Source organism: Nannospalax galili, unplaced genomic scaffold, assembly GCF_000622305.1.
Source record: "Nannospalax galili isolate Female #2095 unplaced genomic scaffold, S.galili_v1.0 scaffold253, whole genome shotgun sequence".
NCBI lineage: Eukaryota > Metazoa > Chordata > Mammalia > Rodentia > Spalacidae > Nannospalax > Nannospalax galili.
The window spans coordinates 5,299,442-5,316,502 of NW_008335287.1; the positions used below are offsets into that span (position 1 = coordinate 5,299,442).

At 36.0% G+C, this 17,061-nt stretch overlaps 1 protein-coding gene across 3 annotated transcripts in view; it reads left to right on the forward strand.

Moving 5' to 3' along the window:
- Positions 1-17,061, forward strand: part of Mdga2 (MAM domain containing glycosylphosphatidylinositol anchor 2) — an 899,633-nt gene that overhangs the window by 785,135 nt on the left and 97,437 nt on the right. For all 3 annotated transcript variants that reach the window (XM_008829871.3, XM_029561983.1, XM_029561984.1), the window contains one exon: positions 7,485-7,633. In XM_008829871.3, coding sequence (XP_008828093.1) covers positions 7,485-7,633 — 149 coding nt within the window. The remainder of the gene's footprint in view (positions 1-7,484; positions 7,634-17,061) is intronic.

The window sequence follows — 17,061 nt, forward strand, 5'->3', positions numbered from 1 at the left end:
ACGTAGAGCTATAAAGTTCCCTCTAAGAACTGCTTTCAGCGTGTCCCAGAGGTTTTGTTGTGCTGTATTGTCCTTTTCATTTAATTCCAGTAATACTTTTATTTCTTTCTTAATTTCTCTTTTGACCCATTCATCTGCGCTATAGACTTACCCCAAGAGGCCTGAGGATGGTAGTGCAAGCTAAGAGACTTACAAGGTTTTTTGCAAATGTAATTTCTTCATTTTTATATACAGTCTAAGCAAAAATTTGAGCAACATAATTGCTTCTATTTGTATATTTTCAGAATGTTTTAAAAGCTAAGCTCTCGCTATATTGTGATGCATAATGTTTCCAAAATTATATCCAAGTTTAGATAAGGAATATAATTTTAGGTCAGTTAATTTAAAAAGATTTAAACTGGAACAATGCATAAAATTAAAACTAAAATATAAAAGAGCAAGAAAACATTCTTTAGTTTCTTACTAGAACTAGAAGAAAATGCCTGAAGAGTGAAACAGAAAGAAATGTAGCAAATTCTTTCTCTCTTCAACCAGCAGATTGGTTGTCAGAGGCCAAAACTGTTTTCTTAGTATGAATGTGTGCACCTTACAAATGAGAAGGCATAAATATATTTTTTAGTTTGTTTTTATTGAATTTTTGTGTATTTCATACAGAACCTCTCAATCAATCTTAGTAATCTTTATATCCCCATCCCCACTGGCACCCACTCATAGCACCCCCCCATACACTAGAAGTCATACATTCTGTCATTTGTGTTAAGGCCTATTGTGTTAAGCTCAAGTTTTTCTACTGAGGTCCAGTCAACTTATCTAGAGTCCCTCACTTTAGGAATATCAGCGCTTCCTCACCTACCAGTAATCAGTTGCCAATATTTCTTCAACTAAGATTAGGGTCTGCTGTTCATTTCCCCAGTTTTATGCTGGGTTTTTGTCTTCTTGAGTTTGCATGGGACTTGGGTACGCTGACACCATTGCTGTAGACTCATATGAGCAGGGTCCCAGGAGCTTGTAGGACTCTATTTCCATATGCTCATGTACCTCCTCCCTGGCTCTTACAATCTTTCAGTCCCTTCCCTTTGAGCCCAGGATAGGTGAAGTTTAATATAGGAGTCCTGTCCAAGAATGAGCATTCTGAAGACTCTTAATCTCTACACTTTAGCCATTTGTGACCTTTTGTGTTCCTGATCCTTTATTACATGAGGGAGCTTCATAATAAGAGTTGAGAGATTCTTTAGTGACCTCTTTACCCCTGTTCTAAGTTCCATGAGTCTTGGGTGTAGAAGTTGCATTGTAGATGTGTGTTATGCCTGGGCACTTCATAGACAATGTCTGTGTGTGACCAGTTGTGTTATGTGGTAACAGTCTCTGTCTGGTACAAAAGAAGCTTCTTTGATGAGTGGTGACTGGAATATTTGTCTGTAAATACAAGGATGCATATTTTGCATATAGTAAGAAATTACATTAGTCTAGGGATATGACAGTCTTGAGGTTTTCTCTAAGATCTAGGACCACTGCAGCCATATGTATTTGGTTATGTTTACAGTACCACACTTGAATTTCCTCCCACTGAGGGGATTTTAGTCAAATTAGGTAGCTGTTGATTGCACCCAAGATGAAAGTGTCATTACTGCCAGAGGGCGTAAATATAACTTGCTCTGAAATCAGAGAAGAAAATTCCTGTGTATTTATAAGAACTATTATACACTTCTTAAGTGAAACCAGAAAGCAGTTTCCCCCTTGACTATCTTTCTAAAGAGCGCAATAAAAACATATTCACATAAGCAAGTGTTTCTATAAACATAACAACATTATTGCCAGCTAGTGTTATTTATGTATAATGTAAATCTTTTCCTCCTCTTTAATTGGAATGTAGTATAATTATTCAATTAAAACAAAAATATTATCCTTTAAATTTTATGGATCAAAATCAAGATCTCACTGTGTTTATTTTTCTATATCATTTTCACATCATTGATATGTCTGATCTATCTCAATGTTCTTTTATCTGTAATATGAGGCATTCAGTTAATCTCTAAAACATTTCTAAAATAATGCTCCAAAAAATTATTACATATGATACATTAAATGCAGATAAAATAAACTATCTGAAAATATGTTGGGAGGACTTTGTAATATTCTATAATTAATTACTTTACTGATCCTGAGTTGCTAAAATCTGATTTGGAATATTTAAATGGGGATTAGGGTTGAGAAGATAGCTTAGTCAGTAAATTGCTTGCCTTGCAAACGTGAGGTTTTGAGTCCAGTCTCCAGAATCCATGTAAAAATCAGGCACAAAGACAAATTCTAAAGGCAGTCCAGCTCAAATGGGTGGAGGTAGGTTCAGTGGCTAGCCAGCCTAGCCTATGTGGTGAGCTCCAGGCTAGTCAGAAAACTTGTTTCAAAAACAAAAGTGGATGGCGCCCAAGAAATGATACAGGAAGTGTCTTCTGGTTCCACATGCACTCCCCGAACATGTACCCGTAAACACACACACACACACACACACACACACACACACACACAAACAAATAAATAAACAAGAATTTAATTGTATCTTAATTACCTTCAAAATAGATCTTGATAAACAGATATATATTATGTAAAGATGATGATGATGATGGTCTTTTTATTTGTTAGCTTTTATTTTTGAAGGAATATTTTATTGAGTGTACTGCAAGGGAGCAGTGGGCTGGGCAGTAGGTAAAGTACTGCCTGAGGCCATGATGATATTTTCTTAATGTGACTGTCAAACCATTTCAGTAACCTTAAAGATGTTTATACAGATAAAGAATCTTCTTAAGTTACCAGTAACTTGCAGTTGTGATGTGCAGCCTTTTCTCCACAGTAATCAACTCAAAGTCTTCTATTAATAGAACCTGGATTTTCTGAACTATTCAGAAATCTTATTTCTTGTTGTGATTCTGTCTCTGATTTCTCCAACTCCATTATGTGACTTCTGTGTCTAGCACCAGAGATTCCAACTGCTGAACAGGTAGCTGCTGCCACACAGGAAGGAAAAAACCTGAAGGATATTTCTATGACTCTAGACTTAGCTTTGATGTCTTTCTTTACAGACTCAGACAAACTCAGGCGAGAAACTCCTATCTTTTGGGGCTTTACAGAGTGTATGACCTACATTTCCATACATCACAGTAGTCTAGGGTCCTTGTTCTTATTGCTTAGGTCTTTCTATAGAGATGGATTTATACCTATGCGCACTAAATTTGGCAAAACATTCTTTACAGCAAAGGTATAACCATTGAAAAAAAGTATTTTCACAAGGTGATGAGATAATGGATAAGTAATAGTTCCTGGATATTTAAGTAATTTTTAATATAAAATTAGTTAGGGTATCAAATCCAACTTGACAGTAGGTAATCATTTTGTCACACTGTAGAGATTATAGAATTAAAGCTACCTTAATATAGCTTTTCTCTGGGAAAGTACCCATGTCATCCCTTAAAACTAGATGTTTATGTATTGACTGAATACTTTTGAAAGAAAATTGTGTCTTGACTGAGGTAGTCCATTCCTTTTTGGAGATCATTGGTAAACTATTTCTAGGTAAAAATTTGTAACCTTCTAACGCACAACCCACCTGAGCCAACATTCCACATCTCTGTTAAGATTTAGTCTCATTTTCTTCTGTGGTAGATTTTTCAAATCATAGCAATTTATATTTGCACATTTTTGAGAGATTTATTTTCTTTTCCATGTTAACTGACCCCTAATTATGCCTCTGTTTTCTCATTGCTTTTCTTTGAACATAGTATTCATTTTATTAAGAAAGTTCTATTTAGAACTGTGTCTAATATCCATTTTGTTTTCTTCTTGGTTAAACAACAAAGCCAATTCCCATTCCTATACAAAGGAAGCAATATTAGTCCGGCTTTTCCAATTCAGCCTATTTACTGCTTTCTAGGGAAGAACTCTGGCTTTAATATTGCTTGACTAACAAGACATTGATATACTTATAAATATTGATTTCCTTTCAATCCTGATATTAGAACTCAGAACCTCTTGCCTATGCTGTGCTACAACTGTTCTACCATGAACTATACTCCCAAAGCTGAACTATTATTTCAAGCACAACATCCAGTTCTTTCTCAGCTATTACTAAGTTGACTTTTCCAGTTCCATTTTGAGAGATTTGGCTTCAAAAGCAAGTTGTCAAGAAAATTATCAGTTGAATCTGTTGATTCATTATGTCGTTTTTGTCTCATCTGAACTTTGCTCTTAACTGTTCTAATTGTGAATTCATGCTGTCATTTAGTAATGAGGGAAACTATTATGTAAGAAAAAAGAAGAAAATAAAATAAGTGTGACAGCTTCTTTCTAGAAACTTCCATCTATGCAAGACATTGTATATGACTGGTAATCTGTTTTCAATTCAGTTTATTCATAGAACAATTTCATTGTTTGGTATTCAGGAAGAAACTAACAGTATCAGTTCACTGCTGCCTTAAGAGTTACCACAAATTTGGCAGCTTAAAACAATTCAAATTATTCCTCTAGAGTTCTAGAGTTGTAAATTCAAAATGAGTCTATTGCTTACACCAAGAAAATGCTGGTTCTCAATTCTATAGAACAATTAAAAACAAAAAAAAAACTGCAGACAATGTTAATATTGATGACTTTGACAGAGTTACCAGAATTCAGTTATTTAATGCATCTTATCTAATTTTATTAGCAAACTGGACAAATATTGCATTCTCTTCATGATATCACTGGTGGAATTCTTCAGGGTAGTGGAGAACAATTCCACTGTCCAGACATTATCATCCTTTAGTCAGATATTATCAGTTTTTCTGAATTAACTCTTATAGAACCCGCAGATAGTATTGATGATTGATGAAAAATACGCAAAAATTAGGTAAGAGAAATTTCTGCACACATGAGAAAACTATGAAAATGTGTAATATTGGGCCTGGATGAGTGGCTCAGGATACCAGTCTTACAGAAAACCCAAGTTTGCTTCCCAGCTCCAGGGATGCCGTACTCTCTTCTGGACTCCAAAGGAAAATTCACTCACATGTTCACATACTTACACACAGATACACATGTAAAAATAGCTAAAAACAGTAAAAAATAAGCCAGGCATAGTGGCACACACCTTTCATTATAACACTCAGGAGCAGAGGCAGGTCGATTTCTGTGCGAGGTTAACCATAGAGTGTTCCAGGCCAGCTGAGGCTACAGGGAGATCCTGGCTCAGAAAGCCAAAAAACAAAAAACAAAAGAATAAATAAAAGTAAAAGTTTTAAAAATGTAATGTTTGGGGCTGGAGAGTTGGCTCAGCCGTTAAGAACACTGGTTGTTCTTGCCGAAGACCCAGGTTCGAATCCCAGCACCCACATGGCAGCTAACAACTGTCTGTAACTCCAGTCCCAGGGGAACTGACAGCCTCTTCTGACTTCTGCAGGCATTGCAGGCCATGGGTGCACTTACTACATGTAAGCAATCCACAGATACACATAAGATAAAAACAAATTAAAAAATTTAAAATGTAGTGTTTAAAATATAGAAGATGTTGAATAAGTGAGAATAAATGTGCAATTTTTTAGCCTACTCAGTGACAGTTATAGAGCTCATGAAGCTGTTTGAAATGTTGACCAAGTATAAGAAGATTCCAGGAGAAGGGAAAACTTATCTCTTCGTTTATTATATCCCTTCTAGCACAATACCTGCCAGTATTAGGTACCCACTAAATATTGTTGATTATTACTGTATTACTGTATTATCAGTAGTAAAAACTATTGTTTCAGAATATTGGGAAATTGATTTTATATATTAAAAGTTCTACATCCTTTGCATTTGGGAAAGGAAAGAAGTTGAGTTTTTTTATATAAAATACAATATATGGTCATCATGTTTTCTTATATTGACTAAAGTTCTTTTGTCACTGTTAATTGTTTTATCTAGTGTGATGGTTAGCACTGATTGTCAACTTGGCATGATCTAGAATTATCTAGGAGACACGTTACTGGATTGCCTGTGAGAGATTCCCTAGATTAGATTAACTGAGGTCGGAAAACCTCCTTTAACCATGGACTGCATTTTTCCATCCCATGGCCTGTGTTCCCTAACTGAATAATGAGAAAGTGAGCTGAGCTAAGCAGTAGCATTCCTCCCTCTCCTGCTTCCCAGCTGCTCCTGCAGTGTGACCAGCTCTCTCACTCATGCTGCCATGACAACCCTGCCTCGATGGAACATACTCTTGAACTGTGAGCCAAAATAACTCCATCTCCACTTAAGGTTGTTTTATCAGGGTATGCTATCACAGCAACAAGAAAAGTAATATGTCCACCTAAATAACAGCCAAAGAGAGATTCTACAAAGAACACTGATGTTTATTTGGGAATAATAGAGCACAGCAATGAAGGTACATGTGCTATTGTGACCTACAAATGTACTCAAAGAGACTGAGTCAAAGGTAATTTTTAAGCTTACTATGAGAGAGTTACATAAGTTATTTTACAGCAGTAATACTTAGCTATAGGATAAAAAACAAGGGTGGCATCATTCCAAGATTAATCACGAAGTTGTGGGAGAAGACATTAAACATGAGTTTTTCTGTTGTAGTAGTCTTTCTTCAAGCTTGTAGTTCTGGCCAAGTCTTTGTGAATTTACTATCAGGGAGCTGTGCATGACATCCTCTCCTTCATAAACTCCCAGTGTCACTGTTTGGTGAGTCTAGGGTTTGATAAAAGTGACTCTGTGTTGATTTTTCCAACTTCCACAATTTTAAATCTTAAGTTCAAGTCTACTGACCAAAGCCACAGGAAATTCCAACACAAAATTTTCTTCTCACTAATTACTTTTCAAAAGACCTGGTCATGCATCTCCTAGAGCACTTCTTTGGACACCACGTGTTCTGTTTTCTTTCTCTATGTTGGTTGTTCATCTCAAGCCTGATGACTCATATCTTCTCATTGTTCAAAGTTTGGAAATGTGAAGTATTTAGAACTTAGTAGTTTCTGTCTGCTCACAATCTCTTCAGAAATCTCATTACTGTCAGGACATTACACATAAATTCTGTGTGTCTATAGTTAGCAAGGTCATAGCACCAATACTGACCATTTCCTTGTTCCAGCCCGGTTAAATCCTGCTACATTTTTCTATATCCATTTGTCACTGAAATTATTTTAAAAGCATCTACTCTCCCCAAAGCCAATGTAGAGCTGTTTAGGCCTAAAACCTTGGCTTTGTCCTGGATTCCCCTCTTCTCACACTGCTCATTTAAGAAACCTTGCATGTATCTCCTCTCAAATCACAAAATGGATTAGATTGTAATCCTATGACTTTTCCCATGGAAGAGTTATTTATGGCATGTAAAGCAGAAAATGTTAATAAGGCCAAGATAACAGCAGGTATGTTGAGTGTGCTATGTCCACAGCTGCATTTGAGCATTTGCCTTCAGTCACATTGACTACACCAGCTTATGTGGCCTCAGTCATATCTGAGTCACTTTCTGCTTCCAGGAAAGGCCTATGCTCCAGAGTTCTATTATGATACCTACAACCCTGTATGGCAGAACCGACACCGAGTGTATTCTTACAGTCTGCAATGGACACAAATGAATCCTGACGCCGTGGATCGGATTGTTGCATATCGGTTGGGTATTCGGCAGGTAAGAAGTTCAGTACATTTTTTTTTCTTTGTAATCTCTTGTGAAGATTTTGTTGCTGTAATTTTTAGTATTGTATGGATTACAGAATATATTTTCCTATATCAAAGATAATATTATATGCCAACTATTTTGAATTACTTATCGATCTTTGAAATGAATCTATACATTTTCTATCATGGCAGTAAACCTATCACAGTAGCTCCCTTTGGGCCTGCTGACATCCTTCATCACTAGATATGCTTGAGAAATTATACAGGATAACTGCCATTGATATAAGATGTTCTCATGTCAACTTATATTGTAGATAATCTTGACCCTTTCCTAATCAGCCACAGGCCTTACATATTTTTACCTGAAGGTTCACACTATATTTCGAAGATTTCAAATGTTAGCTTTATGTCTGAAGACTATAAAAACGGTCACTACACTGCTAATCCATGGTACAGTGCTGCTTGCTGGAGGGAAGCATTTCTATCAACTGTTGTCCAGGCAGTAAATCATTCCCCTTACACAATTCTGAATCTATTCCTTTGCCATAATGTTATTTTTCTTGACTTATTTGGTCCTAGGATTTTCTTTATATCCTTAAATAAACATCTTGTCCTAGTGTGATTTTCATACTATTTTATCCTAATTGATCATTTTTCTCAGATATTACATCTCACCATGAGAGAGAAATGTTGATGTTTCTTCTGAGATTGTCTGAGTGCAGACCCAAGTTCTTGTGATCTTCTGCCAGTGTGAGCAGGAAATGGGGTGTTTGTAGGTATCAGAATTTGTACAGAGGCTTCTCTTTCTCCACCACTATACTCATTACACTCAGCACTTTCGTAAAAGTTTGTTACACACAAAGTAGTCTCAGTAAGCAATATTTCTTTTTGAAGATCCACTTATACACAGATTTTAAGACAATGGAGCACTAGTATTTTATTTTCAATGGAATTTTTATGCTTTCTCTTCTAAAAAATTCTCTAGTCAATAATAGGGAAATATTATCATACATAAGTTTATTTTTCTGTGATTACTTTTTACATGGAATTATGTACTGGCATTGTTTTGGGATACAGCATTTGAAAATTTCACACTTGAAAATTAATCTGATTACCACTTTCATGAAGAATTTATGTTACATATGCAAATTCCAAAACTGTTTCAGAATCTTGAATGGCTGACTTTTCTTTTGGGTGTACATTTTTGTTTTGGGTTATATGTTTGCCTGTGTGTGTATGTGTGTACATGCACATATCTGTTTTAAGACAGGTTCTCGGAGGGTGGGTTTGGACCTCCATTGGGGTAGCAGCTCTGAGCTCAGCAGACTGACAGAGAGTGCCAAATTCTGGCCTCCCTCTGGCCTCCAACTACCAAAGGGCCTGATAACCCAGGAGACTGAATGACAGCTCCGGGATCCTGCCTCCACTTGGTGGTGAGCTTCCCCTAAATGTGTCATACCATCCCCCTACCTGGGATTTTGTGAGGCCCCTCCCAAGGCCTCAGGGCAGATCTGGCTTTCATAGGCTAAGGCTGAGATCCTAGCAGACAGCCTGAGAGGGTGGGTTCAGACCTCCATTGGTGTGGCAGCTGAGATCTCAGCAGACCACTGGAGACTGCCAAGTTCTGGCCCCCTTCTGGCCTCCCTCTGGCATCACAAGACCGCCTGAGAGAATTTGGATATTGCCTCCACATGGTAAAGGAAGCCCGAGTGTACCCGACTGGATCCTGAATTGGGTTTCTGTGGGCACCCCTGAATAGCTGATCTGAAACCATCAGTTCCCTCCAAAATAAACCTGAGAGAACCTGAAACCTGTACCAACCAGTTTTACATAACAAAAAGACCTAGGCACCTGGATAATACAAACAAATGCATACTTCAACTTACTTCTCATGTCAGAATGATAAACAACAAAAGAAATTAACATGCCAAAACCACAACAAAAGAATAACAAAATGGAAAGCCAAAACACTATGTCCCCACCAAACCCCACCAATCCTGTAGAAGAGTTCTACAAAGAGAAGCCCCTGAGATAACCCTGGATACTGAACTTAAAAGAACAGTCATAAACTTGATCAAAAAATTCAAAATATTTAAAGAACACATGAACAAACAAATCAAAGAGCTAAAAGAAGATAGGGATAAACTTCTAAATGAATTCACAAAAGAGAAACAGTGAAGAAAACTCAGGCAGAAATGAAGAAGGAAGTGCAAAACTCAATAAACCAACTTGAAACAACAGGGGAAAGCCTCACCTCTAGAATGAATGAAATGGAAAACAGAATATCAACACTGGAGGATAAAGTTGAAGAATTGGACCACTCAAGCAAAGTTTACGGAAAATTAAAAAAAAAAAAACACACAGGAATGGAATATGCAAGAGATGTTGGACACCATGAAAAGACCAAATCTACAGATCACAGGGCTAGAGAAAGGAGAAGAATTTCAGGTTAATGGTGTTGACCAGATCTTAAGCAGTACTGTAGAAGAGAATTTCCTGAAATTAAGGAAAGACATCCCCATACAAATGCAGAAAACACATAGAACACCAAATAGAATCAGAAAAGAAGCTCCCTGTGATATGTCATAGTAAAAACATTAAATGTACAGAACCAAGAGAGAATACTGAAAGCAGCAAAAGAAAAACAAAAAGTCACATACAAAGGAAAGCCCATCAGAATTACAGCTGACTTATCAATGCAAACTATGAAAGCTGGAAGAGCCTTGACCAAGATATTTCCTGGTCAATATGACAATAGATGCCAGCCAGAATACTATACCCAGCAAAAATGTCTATTATAGTTGAGGGGGAAAGAAAAATCTTCAATGACATGAATAGCCTGAAAGAATACATGTACACAAAACCAGCCCTTCAAAGAATACTTAAAGCAATACAAAGAGAACAAAGAGATACTATACCCTAGGGACAATGAAAGAAAATAAACAAGATACAACCTAGGAAAAATAAATTACACAGAGAACACAAACAGCAATCAAAATGATGGCAACAAATACATACCTTTCAATAATAACCTTAAATATCAATGGACTGAACTCCCCAGTCGAAAGACACAGGCTAAATGAATGGATTAAGAAACACAACTCATCTCTTTGCTGTCTACAAAAAACCCATCTCACCTTCATGGACAGACACTACCTTAAGATAAAAGGATAGAAAAGAATATTCCAAGCAAATGGTACTAAGAAACAAGCAGGGGTTGCAATTCTAATATCTGACAAAATAGACTTCAAAGTAAAACTAATCAGAAGAAATAAGGAGGGTCACTTCATTCTGATCAAAGGAACAGTTAACCAAGAAGGTATTACAATCCTTAACATATATGCACCAAATTCTGGTGCACCCAAATTCATAAAAACAACACTACAGGACTTCAAGACACAGATGAACCCCAGCTCAGTAATAGTAGAAGACTTCAATACCTCACTGTCTCCATTAGACAGGTCAACTGGACAAAGAATGAACAGAGGGACATCTGAGTTAAATGATACCATACATCAAATGGACCTAACAGATATTTTTCTATTATTCCACCCAAACAGCAAAGAGTACGCTTTCTACTCAGCACCTCATGGAACTTTTTTCAAAAATTGACCACATACTGGGCCCCAAAACAAACCTCAACAAATACAAAAATATTGAAATAATTCCATGCTTTCTCTTGGACCACAAAGAAATAAAGCTCAAAATGAAGACTGGACAAAGCCCTAGTCACTACATGAACAAGTGGCAATTGAAAAACACACATCTAAACAATGAGTGGTTCAAAGAAGAAATAAGAAAGAAATAAAGGAATTCCTGGAATTCAATGAAAAGGACCATACAATACACCACAACCTCTGGGACACATTAAAAACACTCCTAAGAGGGAAGTTTATAGCTGTAAGTGCCTACATTAAAAAATTATAAGAAGCCCAAATAAATGACCTAACACTGCAACTCAAGGCACTGGAAATGCAAGAACAAATGAAACCCAAACCCAGAAGAAGAGAAGAAATAACATAAATCAGAGCAGAAATTAATGAAACAGAAATGAAGAAAACAATAAAAAGAATCAATGAATCTAAGAGCTGGTTCTTAAAAAAAATAAACAAGATAGACAGACCCTTATCCCAGTTAACCAAAAGAAAGAGCAAATCCAAATCAAGAAAATTAGAGATAAAAGGGGAAACATCACAACAGACACCCAAAAGATCCAGACCATTATAAGGGAATATTTTAAAATCCTATATGCTACTAAATCTGAAAGTCTAAAAGAAATGGATGGATACCTGAAATCTTGGGAACCTCCAAAGTTAAACCAAGAAGAGATCAACAGTTTAAACAGACCCATAATGTATAATGAAGTTGAAACAGTAATACAAAGCCTCCCAACTAAATAAAGCCCGGTCCCAGATGGATTTGTAGCAGAATTCTACCACATTTAAAGAAGACCTCCAACCAAAACTACTTAAATTATTCAAAAAGATATAAACAGAGGGAGAACTCCCAAATTCCTTCTATGAAGCCAGCATCACTCTAATACACAAACCAGGTAAAAACACAACCAAAAAAGAAAACTATAGACCCATATCCTTAATGAACATAGATGCAAAAATTCCAAAAAAAATACTTGCAAACCATATACAGTTACACATCAGAAAGATCATTCACCATGATCAAGTAGGCTTTATCCCAGAGATGCAGGGATAGTTCAATATACACAAGCCAATAAACATCATTAATCATATAAATGTACTCAAAACAAAAACCACATTGTCATCACAATAGCTGCAGAAAACGCTTTTGACAAAATTCAGCATGGATTTATGTTCAAAGTCCTAGAGGGAACTGGACTGGAGGGAACATACCTCAACCTAATTAAAGCTATATACAACAAACCCACATCCAATATCATTCTAAATGGAGAAAAACTGGAAGCATTCCCATTAAAATCAGGAACCAACAAGGATGTCCACTATCTCCACCTCTTTTCAACATAGTGCTTGAAACTCTTGCTAGATCAATAAGACAGGAGAAGGAAATTAAAGGAGTACTAACTGGAAAAGAAGTCAAACTATCCCTTTTTGCAGATGATATGCTATAATACCTAATAGATCCCAAAAGCTCCACCAGAAAACTCCTAGAACTGATCAACACTTTCAGTATAGTGGCAGGTTATAAAATCAATCTACAAAAATCAGTAGCCTTTCTATATACCAGTAATAAACAATTGGAGAAGGAATACAGAGAAATGCTCCCATTCACAATCACTGTAAAAATTTAATATATCTTGGAATAAATCTGACCAAAGACACCAAATATCTCTACAATGAAAATTTTAAATTGTTAAAGAAAGAGATTTAGGAAGACACCAGGAGATGGAAGAGCCTCCCACGTTCATGGAAAGGAAGAATTAATATTGCAAAAATGACCATCCTAACAAAAGCAATATACAGATTCAATGGAATACCAATCAAAACTCCCATGACATATTTCACAGAATTAGAGAAATCCATCCGTAAATTCATATGGAGGCAGAGAAGACCCAGGAAAGCCAAAGAAACCCTGAGCACAAAGAGCAACACTGGAGGGATTACTATACCAGATCTCAAAGTGTACTACAGAGCTATAGTCTTAAAAACAGCATGGTACTGGCACAAAAATAGACACATATATATCATGGGAACATCATTGAAGATCCAAATCCAAGTACATGCAATTTCAGCCACCTGATATTTGATTTGATAAAGGTGCCAAGAATATAATGGTACTGGCAAAACTGGATGTCCTCTTGTAGAAGATCAAAATTAGAGCCTTATCTTTTGCCTTGCACAAAAGTCAACTCCAAATGGATCAAAGACCTCAATGTGAAACTGGAAACCCTGAAACTAGTAGAAGAAAATATTAGCAGTAACTTACATGATGTAAGTGTAGGAAAAGATTTTCTAAATCAGACAGGAGTTGCTCAGGAATTAAGGTCAGCAATCAATAAGTGGGACCTCACTAAACTAAAAAGCTTCTGTATACAGCAAAAGAAACAATCAAAAAAGTGAAGAGAAAATGCACAGAATGGGAAAAAATCTTCACCAGAGACACATCTGACAGAGGTTTAACAAACACTCCTGACAGAAGTTTAACATCCAGACTACATAAAGAACTCAAAAAACAAAGAATCAAGAAACCAAATGACCCAATGAAAAGATGGGCTAAAGATCTAAACTGAGACTTCTCAAAGAAGAAATGAAGATGGCTAAGAAACATCTCAAAAAGTGTTCAACACCTTACCCCAATCAGACTGGCTAGGATCAAGAGAACTAATGATACCAAATGCTGGGGAGGATGTGGAGAAAGGGGAACGCTCATTCACTGCTGGTGGGATTGCAAACTCGTGAAGCCTCTATAAAAACAGTGTGGAGAGCTCTTAAAAAATTAAAAATGAACTTACCACTCCTTGGCATATACCCAAAGGACTCATCCTATTGTAGAGACACTTGTACAACCATGTTTGTTGCTGCTCTTTTCACATAGCTAAGAAATGGAAACAACGTAAGTGTCCCTCAACTGACGAGTGATTAAGAAAAATGTGGTATATTTACACAATGGAGTTCTATTCAGCAGTAAAGAAAGATGAAATAATGAAATTTTCAGGTAAATGGATGGATCTATAAACTGTTATACTAAGTGAAGTAACACAGACTCAGTAAAACAAACGACCTATGTTCTCCCTCATATGTGGCTCGTAGCACCAAATCCTTTTTAATTCCAGGTCCTTTTAATAAGGTGATGCTATACAGCAGTCCCTTCTACATGAAATAACTACCACCATCATGACTTAGGCTGAGCCTGATCACTAAACATAGTCACAATTGGGCTTGCTGAAGGCTGTGCTCATTCATTAAAAGCACCAGGCTGGGTCATTGGACCAGCCAGTATTCAGCCACTCTTTCCAGCCAGCTAGTCCAGCCTTGGAAGACAAAAGAAAAATGAGGAAGAACCCAGTAGAGGGATGCTTTTGGAAGCCCTTGTCAAGAAACTCCAATGGACTCTCATATGAACACTTGAAAATTGCCTTTTTCTGACTTTTTTTCTAGTTCCCTGTCTAGAACTTGTAATGCTAATTACTCTTGCCTTTGCTTCTCCTTCACATCTCCTATTCATGATTCAAGGACTTTCTTTTCCCCTTAGAGACAAGAGTTATGTAATTTGGGAATCTTTAAGATAGACCCACCGAAGGAGTACTCCAGTTGCCTCACCCTCTGCCCCTGTTTAGCATGGAAGAAGCCATAGTGGTCTGTGTCCCTATTCCCTACTGGCAATTTGGGTATCCCCTTCAGAGGATGGCATGATAAGAATAGGAGGTTGGAATTGGATAGGCAGTTAGGGTAAAAAGACCCCAAAGAAATGTAGACAGTTTCTTGGCTAAAAGTCAAAATGCCATTGGGCCTGTTAGCAACATACTCTGTTCCAAAGGCCAAAAACATCGAAAGTATTTGGGAGCTTGTATCTAATCCTTAAAAGATTTTAGGGTTACCTCTTCAGAGGGGGAAATGTTCGAGGGGAGGGAGTGGGCATAGATTTGATCAAAACACCTTATATACATTTATGAAATTCTTAAAGCTTTTGTAAAAGTTTTTAAAAAAAGTTTCTCACTCTATAGTCCAAGGTGGCCTTAAACTCACTATGTAGCCCATGCTAGCCTTTAACCTATGACAATCTTACTTGTTCACTGAAACCAAGTTATAAGATTAAACTATTGAAGCCACATGCCTTGTCTTGAATAATGTTTAAATAATGTTAAAAGTGTGGCTTAAGCAATACAACCTTTTAAAAACTCATGGCAGAAAATGTAGAACATCAAATTGAACTTTTAGAGATTAAAAAACACAGTCTGGGAAGGTAAAAAGTAAAATAATAAAACAAAGTACTGTGAAAGAGTTAAAATTCTCAAACTAAAAAGTATCTATTTCAGAATGAAAATTCGCATCTCTATATGTCTACTGTAATTTTTGATTGTTATTTACTGACAAAACTGTACTAAAAAGCTTCCACAATACTATGAAACTTATCACTGTAGCTGTAATGTGTTTGGCACTCGTTCTCTTTCCAAATTCTTCATTATATACAAAGTTTCTCAGTGTAATCATATTTTGTAAGGAAAGCTGTGCTAATAAAAATTTTAAAATAAAAAATAAATCAGTGAGATGTAAAATATTTTGGAAAGTAAATGATTATAATCGAAGAAAATATCATTATGAAACTCTTTGATAAATGCAATGAATATATCCTAATAAAAATTTGAAAATACAATAAAATATAGATTTCCATAAGAGTTAGTGTTCATTTTTCTAAATGAGATCATATATCCTTAAAGTATCTCTTAATGTGATTATACTTTTGATATTGTTTATTTAATATTTGCCTTCCTGTGAATTGAACCCAGACCTTAAGCACAATTTTATGATTTAAGGTTGTATTATTTTATGTCATATATAAATTTTAAGCCTACAGAAAAAAGCCATGTCTTCTACTGATGACACACATACCTGTAGAAAGCATGATCTCCCTGCTTGCTGTCATACATGCTGAACATTGCAATCTTTTGTGTTTTAGTTGAAGTTGACCCTTTGAGTATCAAATACACTAATAAAGGTTGTATTTTGCTTTATTTAGGAAACTTTAGACATTCTATTAGTTTTTCTTGAATTAATATAATTATAATATCATAGCCGCATTATTAAACCAATTTCTAGATGAGACTGTTCAACTGAACCATTGAGTTTTGCACTGAAATATTAGCTGAATTTCTCAGTTAAAATATGTTGTCCAATAGTTAAATATGATGAAAGCTACTATCCTTGAGGTCGAGAACTGAGTAATCATTCACTTTGCTTACAAAACATTCCAGTATATCTGGAGAAAGCCCTGGAATTCTGGAGCCACTGCTTTAGGAATCTCGAAGGAAACAAATACATCATGAGAAGCCAACAAACTAATTTGTGGGAACAGTTTCACCACGATCTTCATGTCTTTAAGTTATACTTTGTATACTCAGCTAGCAACTGTTTAATCTCCTCCAGCAGCTACTAGCCTCCAATTATTTGCTTCATTTGTTGCTTAAGAGGAAAGAAAAAAAGGTTATTTGAATGTCTGCATTCTTTGGTATCAAAGGCATTAAGAACAAAGCAGAGCTCTTTATGAGTTATCTGAATATACCCAGAACATAAACATCATTCATATCTATTCTATTAGAATCTATTCTCTTAGAAGCTAAGCAATTATGGTTTCTATGCATAAAGGATTATAGTTTTATATGGTTTTCTTTAAAATTCTGACACAAAATGTGGATTTTTGACTGCCATCTTTAGAAAGTAGGATTTTTTTCTCTGAACAAAACACCTTAATTACTTCTGCTCATGATTTTTTTTTTTTTTTTTTTTT